At 38.9% G+C, this 18,082-nt stretch overlaps 1 protein-coding gene across 1 annotated transcript in view; it reads left to right on the top strand.

Annotated features, from left to right (window-relative positions):
* Window positions 1-11,206: 11,206 nt before the first annotated feature.
* MOB1B (MOB kinase activator 1B) overlaps window positions 11,207-18,082 on the top strand; it is a 38,833-nt gene continuing 31,957 nt past the window's right edge. The window contains exons 1-2 of the mRNA XM_006896848.1: window positions 11,207-11,238; window positions 14,338-14,504. Of these exons, the coding sequence (XP_006896910.1) occupies window positions 11,207-11,238; window positions 14,338-14,504 (199 nt within the window). The remainder of the gene's footprint in view (window positions 11,239-14,337; window positions 14,505-18,082) is intronic.

Raw genomic sequence — 18,082 nt, forward strand, 5'->3', positions numbered from 1 at the left:
ACAATGACAAATGAAAAGAATTGAGTTGAAATTAGGTAAGATAGAAAATAGTTGATTCTGTCTAACTTTTGTCTTTTTTCCTTAGTTAGGCTGGCTTTCTTATTAAAGTTTAATTACAAAGCTTTTAAAGCACAAAACAGCTATGTCACAGATTGCATTGAATAGCTATCAAGTTACCGGTCTGGTCTAATATTTGTAGGCAAATGTTGGGCTATAGGACTTGAAAGTGAATCCCATTTCCTAGTGTTAGTTTGACATTTGCATCTTAGGTAAAGATGACTCCTTTACTGCCAATTCTGATGACTTGCTCTTTTATTGCACTCATCTAATGGGCTAGATTTTTAGCTTAAATACCGAGGAAAATTCTGTCTTTTTGCGTTGGAAAAAAGTTGTAAGTAATGTGTCCTTGTGTTACAAAAGCATATTTTGAAAAACATGCTTAAATTACTTTAAATTCGAGGGAGAAATTACAACCTCTAATAATTTGAAAACAAATGCTGCCTTTCCCCACCAATAGGAAGTTTCTTAAAATTACTGGGCTGTCTTGTTTTGTTTGCCATGTTTTAGGCCAAAATTAAGGTAGGACAGGATTGTAGAATCCAAGATTGAAAAAGACATTTTGGTGTTAGGGTTAGAAAAATATTCCTAGGCTAATTTTACTTCCCTGTTGTTATTGTTGTTGTTATATACTGTAGAATCATAACTGACTCATCGCTGACCCTCCAGCAGGTTTTCAGAGGCAGTTACTCTCACAGGAGGAGATTGCCTATCCTTCTCCTGTGGAGCTGCTGGTGGCCTTAAACCACATGCCTTCTGTATTGCATCACAGCTTCTTGCTACGAGACAGCTAGAGCTCCCTTATTCTTATTAAAATCTTCATTTTTATTGCACTGAATAAAGTTGATATTTCTTTTTCTCAGTATTAAATACTGCTTGCAAGGTTTTTTTAACAAGATTCTCCTCCCCTCCCCCCTTTAATTAGGTATGTTTAAGTTGGTAAACATTTCTTGGACATCTGTTTTGTTCCAGGTTCTGTGCTAGGTATTAGGGATTCAAGAATGTTTAAATTATGGTCCATATCCTTGAATAACTCATAGTCTGGAGAGAGAGGAAAAAAGTAAGCCTGAGGACATGATCTTTTAACCTAACCCTTTATGGATGCCCACATACTAGCAAAATATTGTTGAAGATCATCCAGAAAACTAGAACAGTACAGTGACAGAGAATTGTCAGCAGTTAAAACTGAGTTTAGAAGAGGCCATGGTAACAGGGATAAGGTCAGATGAATCCTAACTGAAAGTAGAGAAAACCAGAAGAATGTCTGTATTTTATTGACTATGCAGAGGCATTTGACTGTGTGGATCATAACAAATTACAGCTACATTGAGAAGACTAGGAATCCTAGAAGTTATTGTCTGAACAGAGCAAGGACACACTGCACAGTTTTAACAGGAAATGTATGCATCAGTGTTGTAACCGTTCTCCATACTTATTCAGGCTATATGCTAAGCACATCATTTGAGAAGCTAGACTGTATGATACAACCTTTCTTGCTCAAAGTGAGGAGAACTTGAAGCACTTGCTGCAGAAGATCAAAGACTTCAATATGTTTTTCATCTTAACAACAAGAAAAAAATCAAACATCCTCACCACTGGACAAATAAGCACATCATGACAGATGAAGAAAAGATTTATATTGTCAGCGATTTCATTGTACTTGGATTCACAGTCAATGCTCTTGTTGCCAGCTCTCAGGAGATCAAGAGATGTATTGGGCAAGTCCACTGTCAGGGACCTCTTCAAAGTACTGAGGAACAGTAATACTAGTTCGAAGGCTAAGGTGCACCTGATTCAGGTCATGGTCTTTTCAGTCACTTACTGTGTGTCTGAAAGTTGAACACTAAATAAAGATGACAGAAGAAGAATTGATGCCTTTGAATTGCGGTGTTGGAAAAGAATATCCCATTGGCTGCCAAAAGAACAAACACATATGTCTCTGAAAAAATGCCGCCAGAATGTTCCTTGGAAGCAAGAATGGTGAAACCTCATCTCATACTTGGGGTGCTGCTAGTAGAGGCTATTCTTTTGAATGAGACATCATGCTTGGAAAGGTGAATGGTCAGGAAAGGAGGGGAAGACCCTCAGTGAAAAGAATTAACACAGTGACTGTAGCAGTGGTCTCAAGTGTGTCAGAGATAATGAAAATGGAACAGGACAGGACAAGGTTCAGATCTATTGTTTATAGGGTCACTATGAGTTGTACTTGACTTGCTGGCATAGCAACAGATTCTTGGTAGAAATGTGACGAGGATAAAATGAGCATGGGTGGTTTGTCTATACATATACATATACATATACATGTACATGTTCATGTTCATGTTCATTCATTGAAGCTCCAGTTTTCTATTTTAAGCATTTGTGATGACAGCTGCCTACAAACTAATGTACTTTAAATGCATTTGCTCATTTAATTTTTCATAATAGTGATTTAAAATTTGTGCTAGCATTCTCATTTTCCTAAGAAGCTTAAAGAGATTGTATAACTTGTGAAAGATTTAACCATTGGTAAAGTTACAAATAGGAGAGCTCTGTTGGTATAAGACTGTGGGGAGCTGTGCTGCTAACTCAAAGCTTGCATCTTGCTGGTGGTTTGGATCCACCAGTGCCTTTGCAGGACAAAGATAGGCTGTCTCTTCCTGTGCACTTTACAGCCTGAGAAAGCCAATGGAGAGTCAGCAGTGAGTCTTTCAACTACGGCAATGAGAGAGAAAAGTTAAAAATGGTATAAACTTGATTTTTTCCTCACCCCAAATTCTCTGCCATTTCCTCTGTATTTGCCACTGTTGACATCGGCAGTCAAGAAATCAAAAGACGAAGCACACTGGGAAAATCTGCTCTCAGGGACCTCTTTAGAGTACTAAGAAGCAACAGTGATATCAGTCTAGAGACTGAGATGCACCAGATCCAGGTCATGGTCTTCACAATTACTTGCTATCCATCAGAGATCTAGACAGTGACTAAGGATGGCAGAAGAATTGATGCCTTCGTGTTGTGGTACTGGAGAAGAATCTTGAACATACCATGGACCTCCAAGAAAACAAATATGTCTGTCTTGGAGAGGGTGAAACCAAGTTTCTCCTTGGAGGCTAAGATTTTGAAGCTCCGTCTCATATACTTTGGCCATATGGCCAGGAGGAACTGGTCTTTTGAGGATATCGTGTTTGGAAGGGTGGACAGACAGCATAGGAGAGGAAGACTCTAGATAAGATTAATTGATAGAGTAACTGGAACAATGAGTAGGTGTGTCAGAGCCTGACTAGGACAGGTTAGGCTTCAGAGTAGTTGGGCATAGAGTTGCTGTGAGTCACAGGTGACTCAATAGCATATAACAACAACATTAGATAGTGGAGTTAACAAAACTAAAGAAGGTGCAGGTGCCTTAAGCTACAGTAAGATACAGGACAGAATGGACAGTTTTCTGTCTAAGGTTAGGTTAAAAAAAAAAAAAAAGAAATGGTACCTAAATTCTGTAAATGTTTCTGAGCTGAAATACTGTCATGTGTGAGGTTTTTGCCAACTCAAGTTATCGTTTTGATGCTCATTCCAAATTCTGCATTTGCAAATTTTTATTTCCTCTCTCTGATAGTCCATTGCATATTACAGATTTCTGAAAACAGAATTGTTGCAGTTGAATGGAAATCACCCCCATTTGACTACAGAGCCTTTTTGACATCTCCTGTGGTTTTAGTACCTGTTAATTGACTGATATAGTGGATTTTAGTGCTGGGCAGAGGAAACTGTGGCCCGTATACAACTGAGAACCTTAGAGGATAATCAGCGAGATGTGATTAAATTTTAGGTGTCTTTATCTGTGACTGAGAAAAAGGCTCTGATAAAGTTATAGATGTAAAATTTCCTTTGCTTTGCTATTTTCTAAGAATGTGTTTATAAAATTTTGTGGTGTTTTAACTAAATACTTAATAGACTTAACTTCCAACACCTATTCTTGGTGATATCTCTGAGTTAAACTATGACATTAAAGTGTTAACATTCTTTAAGTTGAGAGGCAACCCAGTTAACAGTTACTGCTGTAGAATTGAAACTAACTCATAACTGACCCTGCAGCAGGTTTTTGAAGGCTGGAAGCTGCACAGGAGGAGATTGCTCTTCATTCTGGGGAGTAGCTGGTGGATTCAGACCAGCGCCTTTAGGTTAGCAGCACAATTCTACACACCTGGCACCAGTGCTTCCTTTCATGTACTAGTGCAAAGCTTTTCTAATACATGGTAAACAAGTTATTGTTCTTGTTGTTAGATGCCGTCAAATTGTAGATGACTCATAGCGACCCTGTGAACGAAAGTCCTGAGCACTGTTCGTACATAGAGTTTCTGGAGGCAAGCCATTTAGGAAGTGAATGCCGCTCCTGCTGCTCCTGCTTCCAGGCTTGTTTTTTTTAAAAAGTAGGAAATTAAAATATGAAGAAAATTTTTCCATAACTAAAGATGCTTTGGAAATCCTAGTCCAAACTAAATCATAAACAGAAACAGGTTTGTTTTCTTATAAAGAAAACTTCTTATAGTTTATAGCTTATAAAATATCTGTTGGATTAATGCTAATCTAGTGTAGCTTTTCCTGGGGAAAGATGAACAGGTACCCTGTGTGATTTCTTGTTGTTGCTGTTGTTAGTAGATACTATTGAATAGAGTACAACTTATAGTGACCCTATAAACAGTAGACCTGAATTCTGTCCTATCCTCTGCCATGCTAATCATCTCTGACACACTTGAGCCCTTTGCTGCAGTCACTGCCTCTGAAAATCCACTGGAGAGACAGCTATGAGTTTGTTCCAACTCAGTGGTACATAACAATATAATAACGATAATAACAGTGTCCGTGGATGACGCAGACAGTTAAGCGGTTAAACTATTAGTTGAAAGATGGACTGAGAGATAACTTTGGAGATCATATCTGACCTTCGACTTCTAAAAGGTCTTGTATTCTGTACGTGCAGTGTCACCATTTGATTCTGACCGTTGATGATGCAGAAGAGAATTCAGCTTGATTTTTTCTGAGACTCAAACTTGTATGTTTAACTGTCTCTGTAACATATCCATTTGGATGTCTAATAGGCATATCAGTTTGTTATAGTGTTAAGTGCCATCGAGTACAATTTATAGTCACCCTAGGAATAACAGAACTGAAACTTACCCTGTCCTGTGCCATCCTCACAATCTCTGATACACTCAAGCCCATTGCTGCAGTCGCCATGTCAATCCATTAGTTTGAGGATTTTCATCTGCTTCTCCACCCCCCACCTTTCCAAGCATAATGCTCTTCTCCAAGAAATAACCTCTCTTAGCAATATGCTGTATGTTATGTGATACCAGGCTTCATCTTTGCTGCCAATGCAAAGTTAGTATGCCCCAAAAGGGTACACTATAGCCTGCTTTTTACCTACCTGAGATTAAAAATGATTCTTCTTTCCTCCATTGTCCTCCACAAATCATGATCCTATAGTGAGTCCTATATCGGTTCTACCTACAGATATCTGCCATCGATCCATTTTTCTCTTTCTCTTTTGGTCTAAGCCAGCATCTTCTCTTGCCTTCTTAACTGGTTTCCCTCATTGTACTTTTGTCATCTTCTTTTCAGTTAATTTTCTTTATACAGTGGTGTGGAGAGTTTTTTCTGGTTTTATTTTAAAAAAGAAAAAAAATTTTGTTTCTTGAGATTTGCTAAAAGTTTACACAGCAGTTTAGTTTTAATTTCCTATTGGACAGCTCCTGTACAGATTATTAAGTGGAATTATATTTATAATAGTGTCTCAGTATTCTCTTTCATTTGGTTCTCTTTGTTTCATTTTCTAGTACTTTGGTTTCCCTGCCCTTTTAGTTTTGTGGCTTTTGGTCCCATATAGATAATTTTTAAGTAAATCATTGATTTTTAAATAAAACCTTTATTTTGTATACTACTCTGCTACTGTCTTTAGGTGCCATCAAACTAACTACAACTCATAATGATCATATGGATAATAGATCCAAACCTTGCCTTACTTTGTGCTATCCTCATGGACTCTGTCCTGTTCAAGCTCATCTTAGTCACTATGTCAGTCCAGATCTTTGAAGATCCTTCTCTTTTTCATGGACCCTCCCTCCGCCTTTCCTAGCATGATGTCTCCAAGGACAAGTTCTTCCTAAAAAATATGACCAAAGCAAGTGAGATGAATTTTCACCATCCTTGCCTCTAACAAACCCTCTAGTTGTATTTCTTCTAAGATAGGCTGATTTATTCTTTTGTCTCTCTATGGTATATTCCGTGTGCTCTGGTGGTATAATGGTAAGGTATTGCCCTGCTAACCCAAAGATACGCAGTTTGAATCCAGTAGTTCTGTTGGGGAAAAGATGGTGAGTCTCTTGCTGTATAATTTACTGCCTTTGAAAACCTGCTGGAGGATCAGCTATTGATCAGTTTTGTCTTGATTGGAGGAAGACTCATCAGCAACCTACGTTATGCAGATTACACAACCTAGCTTGCTGAAACTGAAAAAGACCTGAAGCGCTTGCTGCAGAGAGTCAAGGATGGTAGTCTTCAATACGGATTGAAGCTCAACATCAAGAAGACAGAGATTCTCACCACTGGGCCAATTGGCTGCACCATGATAGATGGAGAAGAAATTGAGGTTGTCAACAATTACAGCTTCCTTGGCCCCACAGTTAACACTCTTTACACCAGCAGTCAGGAAATCAAAAGATGGATTGCCCTTAGAAAAACTCCTGTCAGGGACCATTCCAGAGTGCTAAAAATCAACAGTATCAGTCTAGAGACTAAGATTCACCTAATCCAGGCCATGATCTTTGCAGTTACTTGTTATGCTTCAGAGAGCTAGACGGTGACTAAGGATGACAGAAGAAGAATGGATGCCTTTGAGTTGTGGTGCTGGAGAAGAGTTTTGAACATACCGTGGGCTGCCAAGAAAACAAATAGATCTGTCTTGGAGAGGGTGAAAACAAGTTTCTCCTTGGAGGCTAGGATTTTGAAGCTCCGTCTCACATACTTTGGGCACATGGCTAGGAAAGACTGGTCCTTGGAGGACAGCATGCTCCGAAGCGTGGAGGACCAGCTCAGGAGAAGACCCTGATGAGATGAATTGATACAGTAACTGGGGCAGTGGGGTTGGTGTGTTGGAATTAGTGAGGCTGACTCAGGACAGGGCAGGGTTCAGAGCTGTTGTTCATAAGGTCACTGTTGGTCACAGGTGACTCGATGGCATATAACAACAAGCTTGCATCTCTGTGTCAGGCAAACAAAGAGTCTTACCATTGCACTGGTAAGCAACATCATGACAGATTGAGAAAAGATTGAAACTGTCAACAATATCATCTTACGTGGATCCACTATTAACACCCTTGGTATCTGCAGTCAGGAAATCAGGAGACATATTTCACTGGGAAAGTCTACAGTTAAGGGCCTCCCAAATTATTGAGGAATAATGATATCAGTTTGAGACCTAAGGTGCATCTGGTTCAGACCATGGTCTTTCTGATCACTTGGTATGCATCTGAGAGCTGAACAATGAATACGGGTGACAGAAGGATTGATGCCTTTGAGCTGGGGTGGTGGAGAAGAGCACTGAATAAATATTCTGTGGTTGTCAAATATGTCTTGGAGAAGGTGCAGCCATAGTGCTCTTTGGAGGCAAGAATGATGAGGCTTCATCTCACATACTTCGAGAATGTTGCTAAGAGCGACTGTTCTTGGAAAGGGACATGATGCTCAGAAAGGTGGGGGGGTCAGTGAAGGACAGGCAGACCCTCGACCAGGTGGATTGCCACTTGGGCCTCCAGTGTATCAAGAATTGTGAGGATGGCACTGGATAGGATAGGGTTCAGATCTTTTGTTATAAGGGTCGACGTTGTGTGCGTCGTACTTGACTTGAACAGTACCTGACAACAACTCATAGCATAGAGCTGGTCTCAGTTCTGTCACCAGGTACATACTTTCAATCATTTCTTCATTTATACCTTTTGTGTTCTAGTTACCGATAATTATGAATGCATCTTAATTGCAATTTTGAATTTCAAAAGTTGGTGGAAATCCTCACTTTCTTTCTCTTTGGCTTTTGTTGTAGGTGGCTATATTTGAATAATAATTATATTAACAGATCGTCCTATCATACATATGGATACTATCCTATCACTCACAGCGTTATACTTCAGGATGGATCTTGAAATTGCTTATTTAACTATGAGAGAAACACCATTCGTCTTCGGTTTTTTATTCCCATCATCATAAATGATTGTCTGATTCAAAGTGGCCAACATTAGTCCATCTCAGTTCATTGATGCCTAGGATGTCAGTCTTCATGCATTCTGTTTCATCTTTTACAACTTCCTCTGTGAAGATGAATATGGCATGAAAGGATCAAAGGAAGAGTCGTTATGCAGATGACATAACTTTGCTTGCTGAAATTGAGGCAGTTGTGAAGCACTTGCTGAAGATCAAGGTCTACAGCCTTTGGTATGGATTACATCTCAACATTATGAAAACAAAGGTCCTCACCACAGGACCAACAGTCAACATTATGATAGATGGAGAAAGGATTGAAACTGTCAGTGATTTCACTCTTGGAACCAGCAGTCATGAGATCAGAAGATGTATTGCATTGGGCAATTTTGCTGTCAGTGGTTTATCCAAATTACTGAGGAGTAATCAGGTCAGTTTGAAGTCTGAGGTGCACCTGATTCAGACCATGGTCTTCTCAGTCACCTCCTACTCATCAGAGAGCTGGACAGTAATAAGGATTGCAGAAGAAGAATTGATGCCTTGAGTTGTGTTGCTGGAGAAGAGTATTCCATAGACTGCCAGAAGAACAGATATGTTTTGGAAAAAGTACAGCCAGAGTGCTTCTTGGAGGTAAAGATGACAAAGCTTCATCTTTCATACTTTGGACATGTTGCTAGGTGAGGGTATTCCTTGGAAAGGGACATCATGCTTGGAAAGATGGAGAGTCAGGGAAGGAGAAAAAGACTCCTCAATGAGATGGATTAACCTGGTGACTTCAGCAGTGGTCTGTAGTGTATCAGAGATGGTGAAGATGGCACAAGATAGGGCAGGATTAGGATTGGCTGTTCATAGGGTTGCTATGAGTTGCACTCGACAAAATTTTACAACAGCACACAGCTGATCTGTATCAGTAACATACAGTACTGATTAGGAGATGTTCTGCATTGGGCAATTCTATTGTTAGAGACCTCTCTAAAGTCCCGGAAGGTAATGATATCAATTTAAAGACTAAGGTACACCTGATTTGAGCCATAGTCTTTGCAATCACATGCTATGCATCTGAGAATTAGACAGTGAAATGACAGGAGAGTAACTAATGCCTTTGAGTTGTAGTGTTATAGAAGAGTACTGAATATCCCATGGAGTGCTAAGACAACAAACACATGTTTCTTGGAGAAAACGTAACCAGAATGTTCCTTTGAGGCAAGGATAACGAAGCTTTGTCTCACATACTTTGAACATGTTATTGTTAAATGCTGTCAAGTTGACTACAACTCATAGTGACCCTATGAACAATGGATATGAACTCCACCCTATACTGGACCATCTTAAGTATCTCTGACAGAACTGAGCTCACTATTACAGGGACTGTGTCAGTTCATCTTATTGAGGATGTTACCTTCTTTTGCTGACTACCCTCTCTTCCAAACATGATGTCACTTTCTAAGAACTGGACACTCCTGACAACATGCCCACAGAATGTCAGTTGAATTTTCTCTGCCTTTGCCTTGCCAAGAAGCATCCTTGCTGTAACTTTTCCAATACGTATTTTCTCCCCAGTTTATAAATCAAGTGTTTTATTAGATAATGACTCCAACCTCTGAAGTGTTAATGCATCTCTATCAGCAGGGAACGGGTCCCCATACTTAGAGATTCTGACGCTGCTCAGCATTAGCTGCAGGAGGAGTGGTATAGGTATAGTTGCCACCAAAGATCAGATCGTAAGGGAAAAACATTTAATTAACCAACTTCCATGTAATTAACACAGCCTCAAAGCACCAGGACACAGTCCACCCCCCCCCCAACAACACCTTTAATCTTCTCCTCAGCTCTTCTGCTGAAGAATTTGGCCTTCACAATGACTGGTTGCTTTGGGAGCTGTCCCTTTCCCAAAACTTTGTAGTAACCCGATCGAACCACATCAATGATGATGCTCCAGTCTTGTTTTTTTGCAGCATTTACCCTTGTCTGCTCACTGACCAAGGTCCATAGTTTGTCAAGGTTGACAGTTGGACAGAAGCTCTGATTCCGCTTCAGGTGGTAATGTCTCATACCAACCTTTCCAAAATAACCTGGATGGTATTTGTCATAGTTGATCCTGTGGTGATGCAAGCCACCAGCATTACCTCAGGTCTCCAAGGTACTTCTGGTGCGTCCTCATGCAGCTGTGGCTGTGGCTCATGTGGCCCCTAAGTTTACGGGTTTTCCTCAGTCTTGATGACGTTTCATTTGCTTACACAAAAAAGAGCTCCAATATATTCTTGTTTATAATTTTGGAAGTCCAGGGGATACTCAACACTCTTCTTGAGCACCATGTACAAAAGCATTGCTTTCCCCCAATCCTTATTCATTGCCCAACTTTAGATCCATTGTTGTTACGTGCTGCTGAACAGCTTGCAACTTCTAGCAACCCTGTACAGTACTCTGAATTGTACAGTAGCTCTGAATTGTGCTCTATCCTGAGACAATCCCACTATATCTGACACATACCCCCATTACCCTAGTATTGTGTCAGTCTATCTCTTCTGAGGTCTTCCTCTCCTGAGCTATCCTGCCACCTTTCCAAGCATGTTGCCCTTATGCAAGAACTGATCTCTCCTGGCCACATGGCTAAAGTATGCAAGATGGAGCTTCACAATCTTTGCCTATAAGGAGCACACGGGTTTCACCCTCTCCAGGTCAGATATGTTTGTTCTCTTGACTTTCTATGGTATGGTCAGTACTCTTCTCCAGAACCACAACTCAAAAGCATATATTCTTCTATCATTCTTATTCATTGTCCAGCTCTCTGATACATAGCAAGTAATTGTGAAGACTGAGGCTTGATACATAAAAAATTATTATAAGGACTGTGGCTGACTCAGTGCACCTTTCTCTTCAAACTGACATCTTGCTCTTTAGCAGCCAACTTTCCCAATGCTATATGTCTTTTCATTTCCTGACTCTTGCTGCCAGGTATGTTGACTCTGTTACCAAGCAAGATGAAGTCATTGGCAATTTCTGTCACTCTCCACTTATGATGTTGACTATTTGCCTAGTGGGTAAGGATTTTTATTTTCTTTTTCCTTCTCAATTTTATTTTTTTAAAGAAAATTTTATTTTAATTGTGATTTTAATGAACATTTACAAGATGTTAGATTTTCATTGATTTATTGTTGAAGTTAGATTTTCATTTATTGTTGCATATTTGTTTTCTTGATGTTAAGATGTAGCCCATAATGAAATATGTAGTTTTTGATCCCTTTACAAGTGATTCAAGTCCTCCTCACTTTCAGCAAGCAAGGTTCTGACATCTTCTTAATGCAGGTTGTTGATGATTCTTTCCTCTCGTCTTGATGACACATTCTTCTTCATATACTCCAGCTTCTAAAATTCTTTTATCTGAGTACAGGTAGTGTAGGTATTGAGAAAGGATACTGCCTTGACACATATTTTTCCTGATTTTAAATTGTGCAGTGTTCCCTTGCTCTATTTGTATCACATCTTCTTGGTCTAGGTATAGGTTTTGCAAGAGCATAATTAAGTGTTCTAGAATTCCCGTTCTTCTCAGTATAAGCCATCATTTGTTTTGATCCACAAAGTCAGATGTCCTCGAAATATACAAGCATAACTTGGTGGGCATGGCTGTTGCTGCAGCTCTTGTTGCAATACACCATTTAGGATCTTCAGCAATTCCTGGGCTTATGTATTTTTTTTAAGTGAAGGTGAAGACAGTTTTATTAGAAAACATACAACCCATGGTGCACCCCAGAGGTGTGCAGATAGTGAACTCCAGCCTAGGAAACAGGGTTGTTCTTCATGTGGATGACTCATGCTGAAAGCATGGGAACAATCTAGAAAGAAAAGAAAATATACAACCCAGAAAGCAAGGCCATTTATTTCTTTGAAAGAAAGATGAAGAAAAACCTTGTGCCATGTGTGTTGTTGGTTAATATAGCTGGCTTACTTTGCATTTGGGCATGCTTCTGGGCTTGAGTTTAAGCCTGTGGAATGATAGGGAGTTCAACATTTAATTGGTGGTTCCAGCCTGTTGTTCCTGATGTCACTTATATCCTGGGAGCTTATTTCTTTTTTTGCTAATGCCTTCAAAGCAGCTTGAACTTCATTCTTCATCACCATTGGTTCTTGATCATCCAAAACCTATTAGAACAGTACATGGACAGAAAACTGCCAGGAGTTTAAGCTGGGTTTAGAAAAGGCCTTGGCACCAGAGATTGTTGTTGTGATTTACCCTTAAGTGCAATTAATAGCATTCCCATAGTGAACAGTGGCTCTGAACCTTGCCCTATCCTGAGCCAAACTCACCATCTCTGACACACCTGACCCCACTGCCACTGTCACCGTGTCAATCCATCATCCGAGGTCTTCCTTTCCTGTGCTGGCCCTCTACCCTTTGAAACATGATGTTATTCTGTAAAGACTGTTCTTCCTGACAACATGCCACATTATGTGATACAGAGTTTCAAAAACCTTGCCTCCAAGGGCAGCCTGGTTTCACACTCTCCAGGACAGACCTGTTTATTCTCTTGGCAGTCCTTGGTATGTTCAGTACTCTTCTTCAGCACCACCTCTTAAAGTCATCTATTCTTCTGTCATCTTTCATCACTGTCCAACTCTCAGATGTATAGCAAACAATTGAGAATACCATGAATCAGGCACACCTTAGTCTCTAGCATCATTGTTGTTTGGTGCTCTGAAGTCCCTGGTCACAGATTTTTCCCATAGCAACTCATCTTTTGATTTCCTGATTGCTGGTGCCAAGAATGTTGATTGTGGATCCAAGCAAGATCAAATTGTTAACAACCTCAATCTTTTCTCCTTCTGTCATGATGCTGCCATTTGGCCTAGGGTGAGGATCTTTATTTTCTTGCTGTTGAGATCCAATCCATATTGAAGGATGGAGTTCTTAACCTTTTGTAAGGAATGCTTCAAATCCTCCTCAGATCTGGCAAACAAGGTTGTATCATCTGTATAACACAGTTAATTGATAAGTCTTACTTTAATATTAATGCCACATTTTTTTCTTCATAAAGTCCAGCTTCCTGAATGATGTGTTTTGCATGTAGATTGAAAAGGTGTGGAATAAGGATACATCTCTGATGCACATCTTTATTGAGTTTGAACCATGCAGTGTTCCTTTGCTCTATTTGGACAACAGCTTCCTGGTCTAGATACAGGTTTTGCATGAGTACAATTGAGTATTCTGGAATTCCCATTTTTCTCAAGGTTAGTCACAATTTGTTGTTTAGTAGTCTGCTAAATATTTTTTATTTTCCTCTTGGAAATTACAGTAAAGACTGTAGGGAAGGTTTGTAGGTGTTTTAAGTATTGACTATCAGAATTTCTACAGCTTTATTACTGATACTTAAAATAGCTAATATAGTTGGAGAATACTGAATATCCCATGGTCTGCCAAAAGAACAAATAGATATGTCTTAGAGAAAGTGCAGCCTTAGAGCTCCTTGGAGGCACAGATAAAGAAGGTTCATCTTTCATACTTTGGATATGTTGCTAGGTGGGGCTTTTCTTTGGAAAGGGACTTCATGCTTGAAAGGTGGAAAGTCAGCAAAGGAGAGGAAGAACCCCTGTGAGATAGATTGACATAGTGACTGCCTCAGTGGGCTCAAGCGTTTGAGAGAGGATAAGGATGACACATGCTAGGGCAGGGTTCAGGTCTGTTCATAGATTCACTGTGAGTCATACTTGACTCAGTGGCACCTAACAGCAACAATATAGATGAAGTCTAATGCCGATGAACTCACTGTCACTGAGTTGATTGCAGTCCATGGCATCCTTCTTGCTGTCGGGCTCCTGATGCTATAAATCTTTATTTTTCATTTTTCGCTCTAGAGAGACTGGTAGGTTCGAACTGCAAACCTTTTGGTTATTGTGTACTATCTCTCTAAGGTGCCATCTGAGGGTTTAGGTATTTGCTATTCCTCATGGACATTAACTATCACCTCTGGTTTTTTATCAGTAAGATAGTATAGAAGGCTCTGTTGAAGGTCATGCCTTTGATAATTGAAATTATTTTTTTTTCTTTTCTATTCATAGTGGTAGTCGCTCTTCTAAAACATTTAAACCAAAGAAGAACATTCCAGAGGGTTCTCACCAGTATGAACTTTTAAAGCATGCAGAAGCCACACTTGGCAGTGGCAACCTTCGGATGGCTGTCATGCTTCCTGAGGGTGAAGACCTAAATGAGTGGGTTGCAGTGAACAGTAAGTAGCCTTTCTATCTTTCAGTGAATTCTGAATTAGGTTAAGAGTCTCACTATAGGTGAGTATTGGGGTGCCATCTATTTTAGGGTCTAATTAGCAATTTACTATTGTAATGATATCTTGATTTAGTTTTAGCTGCCACTTTATTTAATATCTGAAGATAGAGTTTTATGAAATTCTTATCTCTTGCCATTTAAAAGCACAGATTTATTCTTTTTTATAGAATAGTTGCAAATAACATTTATTAAACACACAATTTGGATGTTATTCAATAACATTATTTGCAGGTAAAATCTTGTTGAAGATTATTTTTAAAATGTCTAGAAAAGCACATCAGCAGTGAACTGCCAGAAATTCAGACTGTATTCAAAAGAAGTCATGGCACAAGGAATATCACTGATGATGTCAAATGGATTGTGGCTGAAGATAGAGACTATCAGAAAGATATTTGTGTTTTATTGTCTAGGCAAAAATATTTGACTGTATGAATCATAGCAAATTATGGATAACATTAAGAAAAATGGGAACGCTAGAACACTTAATTGTGCTCATGGAAAACTTATACCATGAAGTTATTGTTCAGACAGAACAAGGGAACAATGCATGATTTAAAATCAGGAATAGGTGTATGGTAGGGTTGTATCCTTTCTCCATTTATATTCAGCCTATATGCTGAGCATATCATTCAGGAAACTGGACTTTATAGAGAAGAATGTGACATCATCAGGATTGAAGGAAGACTCAATAACAATCTGTGTTACACAGATGAGGACTTGAAACACATGTTGCAGAAGAGCACAGATCATGGCCTTCATTGTGGATTACATCTCAACATCAAGAAACAAAAAATCCTAAACACTAGACCAATAGACAGTATCATGATATGATGAAGAAAAGTTTGAAGTTGTCAATGACCTCATTTTACTTGGATCCATAATCAGCAGCTCATGGTGACATTAGTTTAGGAATAACAAGACATGTTGCATTGGGAAAATCTGTTACCAAGGATCTCTCCAAAGTGCTAAAGAACAAAGATATCAGTTTAAAGACTAAGGTGTGCCTGATCCATGCCATAGTCTTTCAGATTACTTGCAATACATCTGAAAGTTGGACAGTTAATAAAGAGGACAGAAGAAGAATCAGCGCTTTTGAGTTTTAATGTTGTAAAAGCGTTCTAAATATTCCATAAACTGCTAAAAGAACAATGTCTGTTTTGGAGAAAGTACTAGAAGGATGCTCCTTAGAGGAAAGAAAAGTGATATTTTTAGGCATGTTGTCAAGAGGGGCCAGTCTTAGAAAAAAAAAGACATCATGCTTAGAAAGGTAGAGGGTGAGAAAAAGAAAGGAAGACCCTCAACAAGATAGACTGACACAATGACAACAACAACAACAATGGACTTGAGTAAATCAGAGATTGGGGATGGCACAGGATATGGTAAGGTTAAAATCTGTTCTTTGTAGGGTCACTATGAGTAATGGACTCTATGAGTATACTCTATGCTATGAGTAATGGCACCTAACAATATCACAAAGATGTGTGTTTTACTCTGCCATCCTTTCATTCTGCTAGTTTATTCTTTTTTTTTCTTTTTCCTGTTACTTTCTGCTGTTTTTTTCTATGTGGATTTTTTTATCTTCAGAATCTAGTGATATAGATATTGTTATGAACTATAATTTTATAGATAAGGTAGCTGAGAGATTTGTAACTCATCTAAATCATTAAATGGCAAAACCTAGGCTCAAATATGTACTGTTGAGTCAGAACCAACTCATTGTTGATCCTCTAGCGAGTTTTCAGAGGTAGTAAATTGCTCGAGAAGAGATTATCTTTCTCCTGTGGAGCAGTTGGCGATTTGAACCATATGCCATCCTGTTGGCAGCACAGCTCCTTACCACAAAGCCACCAGAGCTTCCCAGGCTCAAATACGGAGCTAAAGAATTTCAGAGTCTTCTTTCAATCACTGTACTAAATTACTTCTCCCAGTAGCATACTCTGTTCATTGTTAAAGAGTGCTTATCTTTTTTGAAGACAGTTTAGTAGTGATATGATAAAATTAGCAAAATATATTTGTAAACATTCTTAACTACAAGAAAAATAGCATATAAGTGAAAAGTATTTTCTTGGTAATTGAGCTAGAAAAAGTTGGGGAAGAAAAGGGATAACTTTAATTAGCGTTTACTAGCATTAATAGAATTCTGTAATTGATTCTAATTGTAATTGAAGCCTTACAATTATGTACAGTAAAAATAAAAGGAAATTTAATTGAAATCATATACTAAATATCATGCTTGGAAAGATGGAAGGTAAGTTCAAGAGATGAAGACCTTGGATGAAATGGATTGACATTGTAACTGGGGCAGTGGGATTAGGTTTGTCGGAGTCAGTGAGACAGGCTCAGAGAATAGGGCAGGATTCAGAGCCATGATACATAGTCTCATAACAACAGCTATCTGTATTTTGACTAAAGGAAAAATAAAAAGAAATCTTTTTCTTAAAATATATAATGCTATTTTATAATTTGGAATATGCCATGTGGTCTTAACTTGAACTGCTACTCAGTGATAATTTTTAAGAAATGGCAAGATTTTTATTGAGATGCCCTGAGACCTAATTGTGTCAGCATTTGGTAAAAGGGCAGTTGTTATATGCCATCAAGTCACCTGTGACTCATAGCAACCCTGTGTACAACAGCCCTAAATCCTGCTCTATCCTGTTGTCAATCTTATTGTCTCCGACATACCTACCCTCATTATCCTAGTCACTGAATCAGTACACCTCATCGAGGGTCTTCCTCTCCTGTGCTGACCATCCACTGTCCCAAGCATGACGTCCCTCTCCAAGGCTGCTCCCTCCTTGCACCGTGTCCAAAGTATGTCAGGCAAAGCTTTAGAGTCCTTGCCTCCAAGCAACAGCCCGGTTTCACCCTCTCCAGGATAAACCTGTTTGTTCTTTTAGCAGTCCATAGCATTTTCGGTACTCTTCTCCAGCACCACAGCTCAAAGGCATCAATTCTCTTTCTGTCATCCCTAGTCATTGTACAGCTCTCTGAACAATTAGAAATTTTTAAAATTTAAGGAAGGCAACATAGAGTTTATATACTTCATGAACTTTTAACTTTTACATGTAAAAGGAGAGTTAAATTTTTTCTATCTTCTCTATTTCAGTTGTCACAACTCTGTCCTACTAAAACTCCTAGAATTTTGGAAAGTTATAGTAGTTCATGGACATAACACATTTCTAATAACTGGTCAAAAATGATATTGAATTGAAGCATTAGACTATTTGTGAGGACCTAGAATTCTGCCTTGAAAATAAAGCATTTGACTGTTGTACTCAGAGATTGTGTTTCCTTATGGTAGGTAGTCTTTCTAAATGACTCTTGATAAAATGAACAGGACTTAAAACTGTATCCGTTAGCAATTAAGTGAGCATTTTGAGTAAGAAATTTGTTATTAATATTGGCTTTTTTGTGTGTGTGAGAAAAATTTGTATTTAGAATTAGCCAGCTGGACGCAGTTTAGATGATCCCAATTTTGTTGGCAACATCCAAAGCATCATAGTCAGGAGCAAGTCGAAC

This window comes from Elephantulus edwardii, unplaced genomic scaffold (genome assembly GCF_000299155.1).
Source record: "Elephantulus edwardii isolate Elephantulus edwardi_28Jun2011 unplaced genomic scaffold, EleEdw1.0 scaffold00192, whole genome shotgun sequence".
Classification (NCBI taxonomy): domain Eukaryota; kingdom Metazoa; phylum Chordata; class Mammalia; order Macroscelidea; family Macroscelididae; genus Elephantulus; species Elephantulus edwardii.